At 38.5% G+C, this 19,231-nt stretch overlaps 1 protein-coding gene across 4 annotated transcripts in view; it reads right to left on the reverse strand.

The window, feature by feature from the left end:
* Setd2 (SET domain containing 2, histone lysine methyltransferase) overlaps window positions 1–19,231 on the reverse strand; it is a 94,378-nt gene that overhangs the window by 70,903 nt on the left and 4,244 nt on the right. For 3 of the 4 annotated variants that reach the window (XR_009592307.1, XR_009592308.1, XM_060385208.1), the window contains exons 2-3: window positions 7,398–7,435; window positions 1,100–5,403 (exon numbers count right to left, since the gene is read on the reverse strand). Coding sequence is in view for 2 of the 4 variants with exons in the window: in XM_060385208.1 (XP_060241191.1) it covers window positions 1,100–5,403; window positions 7,398–7,435 (4,342 nt within the window). In the remaining 2 variants the exon portion in view is untranslated. The remainder of the gene's footprint in view (window positions 1–1,099; window positions 5,404–7,397; window positions 7,436–19,231) is intronic. The other variant, XM_021647934.2, reaches the window with a different exon arrangement.

Genomic DNA, 19,231 nt, shown 5'->3' on the forward strand with positions numbered 1-19,231 from the left:
TGTGTACCACATTTGTGAAGTGCCTGAGTTGACCAGGAGAGGACATGGGATTTCCTGGGACTAGTGTAACAGACAGCTGAGAGTGGCCCTATTGTGTGGGTGCTAGGAACTGAACCTGCATCCTCTGCAACCAAAGCAAATGTACTATCACCTGTCTGCTCACTTGACTTTTTCTTTCATTTTCAGTCACAATTTCACATTAAAAAGGAATTAAGAAGAAAAAGTAGGCTACCTTAAATTAAACTTTTTAAAACCACATGAAAGAAGAGTTACGTATGGAAAAATCAGACTAGCTTATCTTTCCCCACCCATGCCACCCCTGGGACACGGTTTCTGGCTATCCTAGAACTCACTCTTCAGAGCAGCTGGTCTCAAACTCAGAAGAGACTCACCTGATTCTGCTTTTTGAGTGCTGGACATTATACTTTTTTTAAACCAAATGAAAAAAAAAAAAAAAAAACAGACAAACTAGACATCCTTTTTTCTTTTTTAAATTTATATATTTTTAGTTCATGTGCATTTGTGTTTGCCTGCATGTATGTCTGTGTGAGGGTGTCACATCCCCTGGAACTAGAGTTGGACAGTTGTGAGCTAGCGTGTGGGTACCAGAATTGAATCTGGGTCCTCTGGCAAAGTAGTCAGTGTTCTTAACCACAGAGCCATTTGTTTCTCCAGCTCCTAAAATACTGCAACCTGAAGTTAAGAACAGAGGGTTTTGTTTTTGTTTTAAGATTAACTTATTTGTGTATTTTATGTACATTCTTGTTCTGTCTTCATGAACACCAGAAGACAGAATCATATCCCATTATAGATGGTTATGAGCCACCATGTGGGTGCTGGGAATTGAATTCAGGACCTTTGGAAAAGTAGCCAGTGCTCTTAACCCAAGCCATCTCTCTAGTCCTCATTTTTCTCAAGATGGAAAAAAAAAAAAAAAAAAGAAAGAAATCTATTAGTAAATCTGAATGGAAAACAACATTTTATAGATTGTTACTTGAAATTTATCATTCAACTCTTATTTCAGTCTAAACTACTGAGTACCTATTACTATTTTATAAAAAAGTTACAAAAATGTATTCAAAAAGTATGTGAGGCTCACCTTTCTGTTAAATAAACATTTTCTTCAATAAGATCAAAGTAGCAAGGCATCTTCCCCAGCTTGGCAAATTCTTTCCACCGCTGTGGGTCCCTGAAGTCATCCATAGCACAGGAAGGCCCCATCAGCTCTGAGTGTAGGGGCACTGATGTCTCCCCTTGTTCAATCTCCACTCTAACTTTCTTTCTAGCCTGTAGTTCACCATCACTTTCAGAATCACTCTCCAATTCTTGCCTTCGTTTTTTAGGAGGCCCTCTTTCTTTTATATCATTTTTTTCAAAGATTTTTGAAAAATCTTTCCTTTCATTCATAACTAGAGAGTCCTTAATTGAATTGCTGCTTATCTCAGGTGCTTGCACTGACAACTTGTCTTTCTGATGGAAGAAAAACTTATTAGACTGGCTTGAAAAATGTGATCCACTTCGTTGATCCCAATTCTCCTCTTCTTCACGATCATCTGTTAAAGAATCTGGTACCTGCCCTTGAATTCGATCATAAGCAACCCCAGTTCCTGGAGGTCTACCTGCTGATCTTGGATCCCAATAGCCATTGCCCTGCCAGTAATTATGAGTCCCACTGTAATGTTCAGTACTTTGTTGATACTTGTGTGGTCCACATGCTCCATAACTGCTGTCAGGTTGCTGGTATGTGGTGGTGGGCCTTTCTTGTTGGGAGAAGTCCCACCCTAAGTTTCTCAGATCTTCTGATGAGTGCATTCCATCCATGCGGGAAATGTCACAAGAGGAAGAAAAATTCAGGTCTGTTTTTCCTAGTCTACTGCTATCTGGCCTGTTAGAGAAAATCATCTGTTGCCGAGACTTATTTGGGATATCTTCAAAATCATCAGAAGAATAAACTGGTAGCTCTTGTGGCCTAGATGTTTTGGCTCTTACTGCGTTCTCTGAATTCAGGTGACCTAGAGGGTCAGATTTCAAGTCTGTATGACTTGTACTATCAACCCCATCACTTTGAGGATGAGCAATTTCAGGCAGGTGATTATCTACTTTTCTGCTGAACTGTGAATAAGAAGTTTCTGGATTCCTCTCTGCTCCTTTATGGAGGAAGAATTTTTCAGTTTGGGGACAGCCTTTACTTGACATACTCTCAAACTTTTCCTCATATGCATGTCTCCTTGACTCTAACCTTTCATCTTCCCAGTGGTCAGAATAATGCCTGTAGCTCTGACTGCTCCGTGAAGAACAGGGACTTGTCTCTTCCGTGGGCAAAGTAGAATTCTTTGGCACAACCACAACAGACTGGAGACGGTTTCTCGGAATACTGCTGTCATCAGACTCTGTATCTTCTGAATCACTTTCTTCACTTGAACTTGCAGAAGATCCACTATAATCTTCATGGATAGTAGAAACAATTTCTGGAGCACTACCACTACTGTCACATTTTAAGGTGTAAGTTATACCATCACTGTCTTCCATGGTTAAGTTCAAATCATAAGAAAATACGACTTCTGAATCATCAGATGTATGGGTATGGCCTCTTTGTTCTTCCTCATCTAAGATGTCTGGCCTTCCTCTTCTCTCATGCAATATGGAATTCCCTTCTTCTTGGGCCTCTTGCAAAGACTGCCCAGATAACACATTATTATGCCTGTTTTCCCAAGAAGCAAATCCTTTCCCTGAATCAGGAAGGGCACTACCTGCTTCTGTTTCTTTCCCTGCATAGTTTAAAAACTCTGTGTTTTTTTTACTCAACACTGCATCTATAATTGGAGATGTGTTCTCTTCACATCTTATTCCTGATGGAAGACTCTCAAGAGATGAAACAATACCTGAACTCCCTATAGGCTCATACAAATCATCAAAATGGTTAAGTGAAGCTGAACTACTACTACCGATGCTCTGCTTATATTCATCACATGAAAATTTTGAGTGCTGATCAGAGAGCTCTCTATTATCACATGTAACTGTTTTTGACTCCAAATGCATGTTCATAAAGCTTTTTGAAGAAATCTTCATAACTGAAGGTTCAATATTTTCAGCTTCGGAGCTTTCATTTGGAGCACAGCATCTATCTGAATCTTTGGTTTTGCAGCAAGAATGTATCTTATCAACTGGCTCTCTAATTAATGTTTTGGAATAATCAATAGTCTTAACTGGCAAAGTAATAAGTTTATCATGGTGTGGTGACGACAAAGATTCTGTTTCCCTAAATGGACTTTTTGACTTATTATGCTGCCTACAAGTATCATCCGAGTCCTTTTCTTTGCATCTACCAATATTCTGAAATCCATTTGATGAAACCATGCAAGCTTTGATCAAAGGGGATACCTCTGATCCAGTCACACTATCATCAGAAGTCAAAGAAATAGCATCTGTTTTAGAAGTACAAAATGTTGCCACATCAGATTCTGTCTCTGGAGATCCATTTATATTTAATTCAATGGAACAAAAACTTCTTAACTGATCATTTTTCACTTTTGATAATGACTCCAATTCTTTAATACTATCATGGCTATCATGTCCTATAAATTCAGACTTAATAGGAGATTCATCTAGCTTTTTAAAAGTAGGTGAATCATTTAATTGATTTGATGGAGAAGAAGACCCAGTCTTTTCTCTTTCAGGAATTTTATTAATTGTTCTTAATTCACTACCTTTTGAACAAGGAGTCTGCAAACTAAAAGAATGAGATTGTTTGCTTTCCTCATTTAATTCTGTACAACAGAAAGAATTTTTAAATTTATCGGACTTGGATATAGGTTTTGAAAGGGCAGATTTATAACGGGAAGTACTGTTATCATGCTTGGAATATGATGACCCCCTTCTGAATCCCAGCTCATTTGGGGGAGAACAACATCTTTTTATGGCTTCGTGCTCTGAAGTCCGTTTGGATTCTCTTTCTAGTTTTGAAGAATACTTTCCTCTTCTCTCTATCTCCAAGTAAGAGTTCTCGGTTTTACAATCCCGATCAGATTTAGAATAAGATGATGATGTCCTTAGGTCTCTGTAGGAATGGGAGGAGGTGCGCCTTGGATATGTCTTCTTATACTCATCTTCAGAGTCTGAGCTCTCCCGTGTCCTGTTATCTGTATAGGGCCGAGAATAGCGTGTCCTCTCACGATAGGGGGAACTCCTATGGTAGCGCCGATCAGAATCATAATAATGAGATCGTTCTGACCGAGAATAAGACAAACTAGTTCTAGAGGCTCTGTCAGATCTAGAACGAGATCGGCTTCGCCTTCGATCTCTTTCAGACCTACACCGGGAAGATACATACCTAGTATCTCTTTCAAGTTTTGAGTAGCTAAAGTATTTATCGTCTCTCTCTGTTTTAGATCTCGATGATTTCCCCAAATCCTCACTTTTTGAAGGTGCTGAGCTCTTTCTAAAATCTCTTTCCTTCTCAATGCTTGTTGAAGATTTTAAATCATGTGATCTTTGACTGGAGGAAGTCCTCACAGAATCTTCATCAGATTCTGAACCAAGAAATGTGCCTTCAAATTGTGAAGATTTCTTCTTGGAACTTGCTTTTTTAGAACTGAGGCTTATCTTAGAGCCATCTGAAACTTCTTCCTTCCCAATATGGGAATCTTCTTTTTGCAGAAGATTTTCTGCTTGTTCCTTCAAAGTTTGAGTTGTATGTTCTTCCAAACTGTTAGAGACAATATCCTGCTTCATATCCACCTCTAAAGATTCAGGTACAATTTTAACTGGCAGTTCTTTCTGAGCCCTAACTGCTACATCCACTGGTAAGGGTCCTGGTGATGTCATTAGTACTGTTAGTGGAGGTTGTGGCAAGGTCACTGGCTCTGATATTGGTGCTGGTGGTGAGGGCGATGAGGCTTGGGGAGGTGGAGGTGGTGGAGGGGGAGATGAAGGTGGTGACTCTATAGTTGATTCTGCTATGACAGCTGGTAACTGTATTGGAGGAGGAGGAGAAGAAGATGCTACCACTGTGGCTGTAGCCAGCTGTGGCCGGGATGTCACATGAAGTAGATGTTTCTTAAAATGAATTCTACCCAATTCCACTCTCGATTTCGGTGGGGAAAATTCTTCTGAAGCAGGAAGAGTATCTCCAGCATCCATTTTAACTTTAGGGTTTGAGTCTACTTGAAGAGGTGTAGCTGGAGAGTTTGGAGAATCACTTTGCTTTTCATTGCTAAGTGCAGTGAGAAATCTATTCTGTAAAGTTTTCTTTGTAAGACTGAAGCTGAATGATACCTTCTGCCGTCCCTGTTCCTCCAAATTAACTTTTGTCTTTGTGCCTTTGGGCAAAAATCGACTAGAAGCAACACCTTTGAACATTGGTCCTTTGATGAAACCTGTTTTCTGCACATTTTCAATCTTTGCCTACAAAAGAACAGAACAATTACTACTATAACAAACACTTTCTTTCAAAATGTCACTATCACAATTTAAAATGTTTGTCAGGGAAATAAAAAAACAGTAGTAGGACTTCCACTATGCTACAAATGGAATTCAGTTGTTATGAAACATTCTAGGCATAACCGAAAGTATAAAGAATAATGAATCATTAAGTATATAGCCCCAGCTTTAACAGTTACCTGTATTGGCACTTATTTTCTAGATACCCAGTCCTTTTTTTTTTTTTTTGAGGGAAAACTATTTTTTTGTTTTGTTGTTAATATTTTGGAAGTTGGTTTTGTTCTGGTGGTGGTTTTTTGGTTTTGGTTTTCGGTTTTGAGGCTGAATCTTTTCTGTGAGCTCATGTTAGTCCTTATACTTCCACCTACCCACCTCGGGGACTGCAACCATGCACTACCATGCTCAGCTCAAGTAACATTTTCAACAAGAATTTCTGTTAACCTGGTAATAAAAGACATTTATATACATGGCAGTAAATAACACCTCAGTATAGAAAACAGTTGTTTTTGTGTGTTATTTATCTACGAAACACCAAAGATCAAATAAACCTAGGATCTCCAGCATCACAAAGAATATGTAGTGTACATGATAAACACACACACACACACAAACACACACACACGACCCATACACTAGGGAATAGTAAATCAATAGCTCCAAAATGAAGCAAGAAAAATTGTTTGTGATGTGTTTATTTTTGTTTTAAGGCAGGGATTAACAAGCACCAGGCAATTTTAATGACCTTCTCTGGTACAAATTAGCTTCTTACAGCATTCATTTTAAAAAGACCAAGCCCTTTTCCATACTAAAAATTGAAATTATTCTGCCTTAGCACACTAATACTATCTCTTCCTCAGCTACACACACTTTGGTAATGCTAACTTATTCTTTAACATTACAACATGAACAACAAGATATAACTAAGAAGTGTTCTCCATTATCTGAAAAACCACCAATGGAAATGGGAGTCAGAATTTAAAGGCATAAGCTAGGTTGTTGAAAGAAGGACAGAAAAATCTATGAACACAAACTCAAGCATGCATATATATGTGTATGTGTACACACACACACACTCGTTGAGACAGGGTCTCCCTAGGTAGCCCAGGCAGACCAAGGACTCACAGAAATAAGTTTGCATCTGCCTTCCAGCTCTGAAGATTTACACCACCACACCCAGGCCCCAAGTCTATGCTAATATAGGGTAAAAGCAAGATACTCAAGTCCAAATTAAAATTTTGCCATAACTGGGCATGGTGGCATATACCTATAATCCTAGCACTTGAGAGGCACAGGCAGGTAGAGCTCTGTGAATTCTGAGTTCCACCATGCCAGAGCTGTTATAGAGAAACCCTGTCTCAAACTCAAAAACAAACAAACAAACAAAACAACAACAAATGTCACCTACAACATCTTTCTAGTAGATGTCCTTTAATTTATTTTGGCTATTATTCAGGTGAGAAATATTATTCCTGAACATGGTAAAATTGAAAATCAGTTTTAAAGCTGAGCATGGTGGCCCATTACTTTGGTCTCAGAACTGGGGAGGCAGAGGCAGGAGGCTAGATAGAAAACCTTTCTTGAAAAAACAAAATAAAGAAAAGCATATAATAATTTCAAGTAAAGAAATAAAAGCTTTTACATCGTACACACATATTACATTATACATACAGTAGTGGCTTTCAAATATTTAAGAAACAATCTACTTTTCAAACTAAATTTTATATGAAAATTTAATGCACAGAAACAGATTAAACTAATTCTAGAACTGCTAGCTCCTGCCACCTTTCTAAATTCCTTAAATCTTTTAAATCTAAAAATAACTCACTAGAATGAGTTACTATAGCTCCAAAAAATAAATAAAATTCAGCAAAACTATTAACTTCATTTCACAATCAAAATGACTTAACTTTAAATATTTCAGCTCTTATCTAGAGTCTAAAATGTTCAATTATACTTACCTCATTTTCTTCTTCTCTGTTCCCATTCAGCCAAGAAAACATGCAAAAGAATAAAAAGAATCATAAATACTTAATATAAATGCATCTTTTTATTAAAACAGATACTTATAAAACCTGTCCATCTTTCATTGTCTTAGCTACATTTTTGTAGTAACTATTTAATGAAGATAGGGCAAACCACTATGTTTACTAGAAACCAAAAGTGAGTAACACCCTGACCTTGAGGAGTTTACATTTTTTAATAAGTAGCAAAATACAATTGTTATAAAATTCCAACATAAAGGAGTAAACATAAAGACTGAAATATATACAATGTAGCAAAGTGAGAAACAACTTGGCTTAAAAGAACAGGAGTGCAAAAACATCCCAAAGAGAGGATTAGTTTTTTAATGAATGTACTTTTGGCATGATCACAAGCAAAAGGCAAAGATTCAAACAGAACAGTTCCTACAAGAAACTAAAAACCTTTCACTATTACCTAAATATGAGATAGAAAGAAGGCAACAAATAAGGGACGGTGGACATGTCTCTCAAGAAGAATCACAGTTTTATGCACGTATAGGTGCATACACATGCAACTTATTGTTTATTCATTTGTTCATTCATTTATCTATTTTGATTTTTCAGACACGGTTTCTCCGTGTAACCTTGGCTGTCCTGAAGCTAGCTTTGTAGACCAGGCTTACCTTGAACTCAAGAGATCCGCCTGCCTCTGCCTCCCGAGTACTGGAATTAAAGGCATGCGCCACCGCCATTAGTAACTATTCATCAGTCCCTTTGCTAACTGCGCCCCACATCACAGTACAACTACCTCATACATCTTAGCATCTGGTATTATAACAAAGATACCCACACAGATTCCTATGAAGAATCAAACACCAAGTCTGAACTGCTGTACTTCCTCAATTCTCTGGTGAATATTATCCCCCATGTATAATATCTTGCCAGGCATAAAGACACATAGGCTATCAATGGCAACATAGTTAGCTGTAGATGTTTTCCTAGATGGATAAACCTGTAATTTCATAGTCAAGAAACTCAGGCAGGAGGAGGAAGAGCTGGAAGCTAGCCTGGGTCCTTTAGCAAACCCTGTCTTAACAGGAAAGGCTACAGACTTAACTCAGCTGGTAGGGTACTTGACATTTATACATAAAGCCCTGAGTAGATTCTCAGGTGAGAATAAACAGGTGAGGTACCACACACCTAACACTGAAACTTGGGAGGCAGAGGTAGGGGAAATCAGGACTCCATGAAGTCATCCTCAGCAACATAACAAGACAGGTAGACATAGGCTACATGAAACACTGAAATAAATAAATAAATAAATGAGAAGGCACAATCAAAAAATTCAAAGGCAAATTAAAATTTTCTCTCATTAAAAATATCTAGTGCTACCTTTAATGCCAGCACTCAGGGAGGCAAAGGCAGGTGATCGCTGTGTGAGGTGGAGGCCAACCTGATCTACAAAGAGAGTAACAAGACAGCCAGAGCTGATACAGAGAAGCGCCTATTTAAAAAAAAAAAAAAAAATCTAGTGCTGAAGAGAGATGGCCCATGAGCTGAGAGCATCTGCTACTCTTACAGAAAACCAAGGTTCAGCTCCCAGCACCCACAGGGTAAAGTCCAACATCCTCTTCAGTCCCCCATGAGCACCAAGAATGCAAATGGCATACACATACATGAAGGCAAAATAATCATGCACATAAAAACAAATAAGTCTAAGAAAGAAAAAGTTTAAAAAAAAAAAAGCCAGGGGGTGGTTGGCCCATGCCTTTAATCCCAGCAAACTCTGAGGCAAACTGATCTGTGTGAGTTGAAGAACACCCTGGTTTATAGCAAGCTTCATGACAGCCAGACCTTGACTCAAAAAAGTTGAGCAGCTGGGCTGGAAAGATGACTGCAGTTAAGAGCAAAAGACCTTTGAGCTCCTAGCACCCTTGATACATTTAATAAGCATCTCTAACTCCAGTTCCAGAGAATTCAATGCTCTCTTCACACACATACACGTTAAATAATTTTTTAAATTGAGAATGCAGCTTAGAGGCAAATGACTGTCTAACACAAACAAAGCCCTGCAGTGGTGGTGCACACCTTGACACCAACACTTCAGTGGCAGGCAGGTCTACAGGCTGGTCTACACAGTGAGTTCCAGGACAATCAGCACTACAAAGGCAAACCCTACCTAGAAACTTATAAACAAACAAACAGTAAAGAAAAAAATAAAATTACCAACATGCAAAAAGAAAAGACCACAAATCCAATCTATTATCATCTTGGTCTACAAACCCTTCTAACAATTTGGGTGTCTGTGGAGCTTTTTATTTAAACAGTGATACTTCTAGGTATTTTAACCATACTATACAAGCCATTTTGTATTTTGTTTCATTCCTTAATCCTAAATACAGCTGGTAGAAGGAAAAAAGTATGAATTACAGAATCACTGAATAACATTATGAGGTGGTGATCCTGAAACATGATGGCTCAGCAGATGAAGGTGCTTGCTTTAAGACTGGGAACCCACATAAAGGAGGACAAAAAGAAGTGACCCCACAGAGATGGCCTCTGACCATATGCAGGCCATGGTAGCTATAAGTCCATACAGAGATCACATAACCTTCCCTCTTACACATACAATAATAATGTTGAAAGTTTTTTTTAAAGGAAGAAGGGGCTACAAGATGAAGACAAGGTCAGATTCCAAAATAAAACCTAGGCCCTGTGTCTGTAGTTCCAGTCTTTTAGATGGCTTAAGCTTGGACTGCTTGAGCCCCAAAATTCAACAAAGACTAAACATTAACAAGATTCTTATCTCAAACAAACCACCCAGGCATTGTCACCTACATACCAGTAATCCTAACACTTGAGAGGGAGAAGCAAAAGTATTACAAGTTCAAGGCCAGCATTAGTTACATCTCAAAACTAGCCTAAAGCTCAAAGAGGAACAGGGTTAGAGGACAGAAAGAAGGCTAGAGAATGCAGTTCAGTTAAGAATGCTTGTCTACACTGGGCACGCCTGTAATCCCAGCACTCAGGAAGGCAGACAGGCAGATCCCTGTAAGCAGGAGGCCACAGATACTCAGAGAAACCATGTCAGAACTACAAAACGAACAAACAAAAGAATGCTTGCCTGGTGCTAGAGAGATGACTCAGTGGTTAAAAGTGCTGGCTGTTCTTCCAAATAGACCCGGGTTCAAGTCCCAGCACCCACATGGCAGCTGTCTGTAACTGTGACAACTGTCTGTAACTCCAGTTCCAAGGGATCTGACTCCAATGTACATAAAATAAAATTAAAAAAAAAAAAAAGAATTTCTTATCTAACATTCATGAAAAACCAGGTTTAGTAGCCAGCACCAAATAAACTAGGTGTGGTAGTACATGCCTGTAATCCTAGCACTAGAGGAAGAGCCAGAGGATCAGAAATTCAAGGTCAAATTCAATTACACAGTGAGTTCAAGGCCAATCTGTGCTACATGAGACCCTGCCTCAAGAAAACAACATTTGGAACACTGTAATGCTCATAATCTGAAGAATACATTCACTGGGGCTTAAGAAACAACTAAGAACACTGGCTGCTTTTGCAGAGAACCCTGGTCCAATTCCCAGCACCCACAAGGCAGTTCACAACTGTCTATTACTCCAACCAAATGGTAGATGATATGCTCTCTTCTGCCCTGCATGGATACTGCATGTATGTGGTGCATAAACATACATGCAGGCAAAAACCCATGAACATAAAGTAAAATAGAAAATAAAAACACGCACCCGAGGGAAAACTTGTAATAAACATACAACTACATCTATTTACCCAGAGAAAACTACAAATCTGCACATACTTCCCAAAATCCCATGAAATTAAAACCTTGATACCAAATACTTAATAAGATACTCACACATATATCCCAGCATTAATCAATGCAACAAACACAATCAGTTGGCTATTATAATCAGACAAAAGAGATAAACTGATCTACTTAAAATTTAAACTGTACCTATCCCATACTTTTACCAGATTTGAGTACTTTATGCTAGTGCTATAGTCCTATTCTTACTTAAGCTGAGCTATATTAAACATGACAAAAATAAGGAATGATAAGTCAGCTCTTTCAATTTGTTTGACTTTTATACAAATCAGCAATCTTTTTGAGACAGAGTCTTTCTATGTAGACCTGGAACCTAGCTGCCTGCCTCTGCCTCCCTAATACTGGGACCAAAGGTATGTACCATGACTGACCACAAATTAGCTTTTAAAATCCTGCATTCAAGAATTCATTCCTAATACCCACATGACAGCTTACAACTCACTATAACTAGTTCCTGGGGAAGCTGATGCCCTCTTAGGGCTTCTGTGGGCACCAGATATTACACATGGTACACATGCATACTTGCAAACACTCAAAAGTACAGAAGAACACCCAGAAGGTGATGGCACATGCCTTTAATCCCAGCACTTGGAAGGCTACTTTTATAATCATTTACTGTGAAGATTGAAAAGAAAAATTAGTGTGGGGGAAAGTGAGTCCTTAACAAGAAAAGACATAAAACTACCATGCAGACTGGCCTGTAATCCCAGCAACTCAGGAGGAAGAGGTAGGAAAATCACCAGTTCAAAGCCAGACTGGGATGTAGTATAGACCCTATTACATAAAAACAAAACTTCAGATACAGTAATGCATGCCTGCAATCTCAGCACAGGGGAGTGGAGGCAGGATGGTTAGATAAGATCATCTTCAGCCTTACATTAAGTTAGGAGCCAGACTAGATTATTTGGGACTCTGAAACAAAAACTAAAACATAACAAAAAAGTTTAATTAAAAAAACAAAAACAAAAACAAGTCACCCAGGCACGGTGGCCCAAACCTTTAATCCCAACACTCAGGGAGGCAGAGGCAGGTGGATCTCTGTAAATTCAAGGCCAGCCTGGTCTACAAAGGGAGTTCAAGACTGCCAGAGCTACACAGAGAAACCCTGGCTCCAAATCCAAAAACAAACAAACAACAAAAAATTCAGTCAGACTAAGTCTGAATAAAGTCCAACATTTTCTAAAGTACGTTATTCCCAAAAATAGAGGCTCCAGAAGAGATGTATAAACTGATAGCAATTCTGTCTTTACAGATTGTATCTAATAACCTCCACAAAGCACTTGAAACAAAATGTTTAATGAGAGCTGTTAGTGATTTTCATTAGAAATGTATAAAAGAAGTTTGCTTACACTAGTCTCCTCTATTTGAATAAACACATCTTGCTCATTTCCTATATACATGGCACAACTTAGACACACAGTAAGTAAATTTGGACAAACAAGAAACATAGACTGAGGTAAGATATGAGAGACAGAAGTAAAACAGAAATGGTATAGATATGAGTCTAGGGAAGAGCAATAGGGAAGAGCAACAGGGACTCTTCCCTGAACATTTAACTGGGTTTCAGGGCACTGCAAGTAGACTCACTGCTTCTTACCATATGGTGAAATTGAGGCTTAAAAGTTTAGAAATTTTTACAACAATGTGACCTTGACCAATGATCAGCCTGTATTCTTTGAAGCTCTTAAGAAATAGTAAAAGTCACAGGAAATTAAAAAAAAAAAAAATAGTATCCTTTATTCTATACTCTCTTCAACAGTAACCATATAGCTTAAGTACAATATGAAACCAAGAAATTGATATGGTCCAAGTTCAAGTTTGATTTTTTGTTTTGGTTTGGTTGGTTTGATTCTGCAAGACAGGGTGGCCTTGAACTCACAGTGATCTGCCTGCTTCTACCTCCCCAAGTGCTGGGATTACAAGTGTGCACCACCACGCCCAGCTTCTAGTTTGATTCTTGTTGCTGTGATAAAAACTAACCAAAAGCAACTTAGAGGAAAGAGTTTATTCAATTGACATTTCCACGATACAGTCCATCATTCTGGGAAGCCAGGGTAGGAACTCAGGCAGAAAACATGGAAGAACACTGTTTGCTGTCTTGCTTGCAGGCTCAAGCTTACTAAGATTTCTTAAACAGCCCAGCACAACCTGACCAAACCATGGTGCCAGTCTGAGCAACTTCTAAATAAAGGTTTTACTCTCTAAAATGACTCTAGGCCACCTCAAGTCGACAATTAAAGCTAACTAGGTCCACATAACTAACTACACTTCATGTTATCCCTTTTTTTAAACACAGAACTCAAACATCAATTCTGTGTACACACACAGTTCTATGACATTTCATCCAGTGTAGATTTGTGTTACCACCACCACAATCAGTACATAACTACTCAGAGGCGCAATTATTTTCAGTCTAAATTTAAAAACTTTTATGTGTATGGATGTTTTGCTTCCCTGTATATATGTGCATCATCTAAGTGCCTGGTGCCCCTAGAGTCCAGAAAAGAGTGTTGGATTCTCTAAGTCAGATGTGAACTGAGCCTAGGTCCTCTGTACTTTACCCTGTGAGCCAATATTCCAACCCTCAATGTCTGAATTTTTTTCCTAGTAATTCAATGTTGTTGTGTTCTAAAAGTTATTGATCCACGACAGTGAAATTAAAACACACACACACACACACACACGGGGGGGGGGGGCTGGTGAGATGACTCTGCTGATAAAAGCACTCATGCACAGGCCTAAAAAGTTGAGTTCAATCCCTGGAACCCACCGTGGAAGAAAACACACCCTGAAAATCTGTTCTGACTCCACATATATTCTGTGGTGCACATGCCATGCACATACATGCACAATACTAATTTTTATAAATCCTGGACACCAGGCCAAGAAGAGCTACGTAGAAAAACTTTAAGTACACAATGCTTAATGTAATGAAGTATATATAATATTTAGATATAATTTATATTACATATAAAACATTCATCATGGTCCTTGAATATTCTAGTAGATCAATCTACAATAACTTAGGTACATAACAAACCTGCAAGAAACAGATAAATGCTAAGCTAGCAAGGCTCCAGTATTAGTAACCATCCAAATCATCTTAAAAATCAGGAAGTTATAAACTTGGGATTTCTGAGTTCAAGGCCAACTTGGTCTACAGAGACACCCTGTCTCAGAAAATACAAAAAACAAACAAACAAACAAACAAACAAAACACCTGGGGATATAGCTCAGTTAGAGTTCTAAAATGATATAGTGCATGAAATTAGGCCCCAAGCTTGGTTTTCAACACTGAAAAATTTTTTTAAAGAAAAACTTTATACACACATCTTTTAAACACTCATATAAGGCTGGAGAGAGTGCTCAGCAGTTAAGAACTCTTATTGCTCCAAAGGGACTGGGTTCAGTTCCAAACACCCACATAGAATAGCTCACAATTGCCTGTGAAGCCAGCTCCAGAGGATCTGATTCCCCTGGGCCCCTACAGGTACCTGCCTTCATGTGCACATGCCCCACACAGATATGCGCATATACGCACATACTCACAGCCAAAAATAAAATCTTCACTCATACAGAAAAATACGGAAAACAGAAATGCTTAAGCAGTGTGTGCACATCAGAAAAACATACAGCTAAAAATGTTATATATGCGCAGCTGAAAAATATGCTATCATAGATTTTAATCCCTGCCCCTCATTCCACATTGTCTAGTACCACATCATTATCTTCAACAACAACAAAAATCCAACAAAGAACACTAAGTTCTCCCTGGTAGTCACACTTATTATTCTAATGTACCCGATCAATACTGTAATTCAGAAAAGTCTTTTCTCTTCAGCCACCACTATTTTAAAATGTAGAATATATGTTATATATGTATAATAAGCAATATATGTGTATAATGTTTATAATTCCAACAACTGGCTTCCCATGTTATTGGATAATAGTTTTTTTTTTTTTTTATTTCACCTGGAAAAGTTACCATAGAGTATACCTATTTGGGTTACTTTAAGGCAACTTTTGTAGTACATTTTTACTAGCTAGGTCCTTCCTTTATTGTATGTTAGTAAAATTCAGCTCTTTACTATAGATAACTATACTTTCAGCACAGAGTCAGTACTATAAAGTATGTAGTCTAGGCTTCAGAATTCATATAGTTGCCCTGGTAAGTAAATAGATAAATTAATGCCAGTCATGTTTTTAAAGCAGACAAAAAAGTAAGTACAGCGAGCCCAGTTGGGTATGGTGGGAGGCAGAAGCACGCAGATCTCTGACTGGCCTGGTCTACAGAGTAAGTTTCTACACAGAGAAAACTACCCTATCTCAAAAACCAGGAAAAAGGGGGGGGGGGGGGAGGCAACATTTTGATTCCAATTCGTTGGGACTAGCATGTTAGCATGGTAGAAGAGAATGACTTCCAAAGGTTGTCCCTGCCCTCCACAGGCAAAATAAATACTTAAAACTGAAAATAAGAGCCAGGCATGGTGGCGCACACCTTTATTTAACCACAATACTCCAAGAGGCAGAGGAGGGCAGATTTCTAAGTCCAAAGCAGAATGGTCTACAAAGCAAGTCCAGGACACACAGAACTCTGTTAAACAGAGAAACCCTGTCTCAAAAAAAAAAAAAAAAAAAAAAAAGGCAAAAAACAAAAACTAAAGGTAAGCGCTTGTGCATGCTGAATAAAATAAATGGTTTCCACAGAAAGGATTTCTGTAGCCATGTACACATTTAATAAGTATCTGTTCTACTTCTTACAGGTTAACCTGGTATTGTCTGGCTACTCAAAGAGAACATATTATTAACTATTGACCAAAAAGCCAAATTATCAGGCAAAGATTCAAATATAAGTGACATCATGTTTTCACAAAGAACATTTAGGACCACTATAACTCTCCCTGAAGAAAAGGTCTAAATATACTTGTCAAGAAAGTGGGCAGTAACAAGAGCTATAGTCAGAGATCACCACTTGCTCCAAATTCTTGCAAGCCCACTGCAGTGTTCCTAGTAAGAAGCCCTTCTATCAGCCTGTTTGCACAATTATATTCTTATCAACACCCACATCATCCCAAAGCTATTTTCACTAGCAAGATGTTAGCATCTGACAGAAAAAGCATTCTAAAATAAAAGGCAGCTTTTGGGACTCACACCAACTTCAGAACTCAATTTAAATAACCAACTTACTTACTCAACTGGAAAAAACACTAAGTAATCACTAGGCCTGACCAAAATGAAAAAGGACTACCAGTCCTTATTGTTTTTAAAATGTTTCATTTGCATTTACCATATATAAACAACCATAAACTACCTCTAAATTTTAAATACAAATATACTCAGAGACTGAAAAAAATGGCCTGGCTATAAATATTAAGTTGCCCGAATGTGCTACCTAAGAGAATGCCTTAGGTCATATATTAAAACACTTGGGGAATAAGAAGGAGCCTGATATCATGATGTCTCCCTAACAGCTCAGCCAAAAATAAATTTCAAAAAAATTGAGGGGCTGGCAGGATTCAAGTTAGGAGAGAACTAATTCCCAAAGTGATTCCCTGACCTTCACATATGCAGCACACCATTCACATGTCCACCTCACAGATAGATTACTCACTTATTTTCATACACATGCACACATACAAATTAGGGGAAAGTAATACAAACAACAAAATTGCCATTATTGATTAATCTAGGCTAAAATTATAGCATAGGCATCATTTATAATGCACGTATTTGTTAAACTGAGTCAGAAGGACTGGGAAAGTCTCCAAAAATCTGCTACACTATTATAACCTTCGAGATGGTGGAGTGGAGAATAGGTTTTTCTATCACTAGTTTCTATGCACATGCCTATAATACCAACACCAGAACTTTGGGGGCCAATGTAGTAAATAACTTCCAGGACAGTCTAGACTACATAGTAAAACCCTGACTCAAAAACAAAATGAAATATACATGCTAGATTTTCTCAAAAAGGAAAAAAAATCTAAACCTAATTTTTTGTGATTCTAGCTATACAGGAGCTCTCCAAGTCTTACAATTGCTTTTAGTACATTATAAAATACTGTTCTGGCTTTTGCTATTTCTGTTACTAGGTACTATTCTACAGTTCTGTTACATGAATTAACAGAAATGATGAAAGTTAGCCTTCCAGTCTCTAACCCAACGTCTTCTGCTGTCATCCAACATGACTTTCCCAGCTTCTCAGCAAAACTGACAAGATTCATGGAACATTAATAAATACTAGGGTTTAAAAAGTTACTATAAATGCCTACTAAGAATAAATCAAGAAGCTTCATAAGAAGAACAAAAGAGCCAACTAACCTGGGCCCAGGGGGGCCTGAGGAGACTTAAGCACCAACCAACAACCATGCATGTCCCTACACATATACACCAGATGGTCAACTTGGTCTTCTTGTGGGTTCCCTACTAGGGGGAATAGAGGCTGTTTCTGACATGGACTCTGTTGCATGCTTTTTGATCACTTCCCCCTGGTGGGGCTGCCTTGCCAGGCCACCAGGAAAGAGGATGTGTTCAGTCCTGAGGGGACTTGAAGTGCTGGGGTGAGTTATTGGGGAGAGGAGGGAGGCTTTCCTGAAGGGTAGGGAAGGAGAGAGGGAGAAGAAAAGGAGAGTGAGACCAGAAGGAGAGGAGGATGGGGACTAAGACTGGGATGTAAAGTGAACTAAATAAAGTTAACAGTTTAAAAAAAAAAAAGAAAAAAAAGAAAGAAATCAGCCAGTCAGGTGTAGTGACTCATGCCTATAATTCCAGCACTCAGGAAGGCAGAAGCAAGAGTAAATTCAAGGCCAGACTGGTCTACAAAGCCAGTCCAAGACAGCCAATGCTACACAGAGAAACCCTGTCTCAAAAATAAACAACAAAGAATGAGCCAGGTATGATGGCAAATACCTTTAATTCCAGAACTGAAGAGGCAGAGGCAGTCAAATCTCTGTGAATATAAAGCCACCCTGGTCTACAGATCGAGTTCCACAACAGCCAGGGCTTTGTAGAGAAAGATTCTGTCTAAAAAAAGAAATAATAAATCGACTGCTGGGTATGGTGGCCTTTAATCTCAGCATTCAAGGGGCAGAAGCAGGTAGATCTCTGTTGAATTTTAACCCAGCCTGGTATACATAGCAAGTTCCAGGAAACCAAGGCTATATAGTGAGAAAGATCCCGTCATAAAGAAAAAGAAATTGTGCTGAACATAATAGTGTACACTTTTTTCCCTGTAGTACTGGAGTTTGCATGCATACCATGCAAGTGGTTATTATTATTTCTTTAAGGCAGGGTCTTCCTAAGTTGCTAAAGCTGACCTTGATTAACTCAGTAACCCAAGCATGCCTTGAATATTTATTTGATCCTCCTGCCTCAGACTACCCAATCAATTCAGGTTACTGTACCATCAGGCCTATTGGTGGTATACACTTGTAATCCCAGCCCTTAGAAGGCCAACGAAAGAGTTGAAGGTCACCAGGAGATGGCAGTGAGATCCTGTCTCAAAAACAAATAACAAGAAAAGAGGCTTACACACTAAATCTAACAGTGGAACTTTAAAAGCACATTCCTTTCTTGATGTGGTGGCACACCTACATTCTCAGCACTTAGGAGGCAAAGGCACAAGAACATGGAATTCACACTAGCCTTGACTACAAAGTAGGATTTTTATCTAAACTGTAAACCATGATAAATTTTTGGTCTTTATTTTTCTACAGTGGATGTCTTGGTAATCTCATCCAGTCTGGTGGCTCTGTAGTCTAGCTATATAGATGACTACAAATGTATCTCCAGTTTAGAAATTGCATAACAATTCAACCTAAATGCCTAACAACCATCACTAATTTACTATACCTAAAAAGGAACTACTAATCCCAACTTGCTTCTTCTATATCATTCTACATCATTCTCAGTAGAGAGCAAATTTCTAACTAGTCAGACTGAAAATCTCAACAGCATCCTTAACTTCACTCACAT

Source organism: Meriones unguiculatus, chromosome 6 (genome assembly GCF_030254825.1).
Source record: "Meriones unguiculatus strain TT.TT164.6M chromosome 6, Bangor_MerUng_6.1, whole genome shotgun sequence".
Taxonomy (NCBI): domain Eukaryota; kingdom Metazoa; phylum Chordata; class Mammalia; order Rodentia; family Muridae; genus Meriones; species Meriones unguiculatus.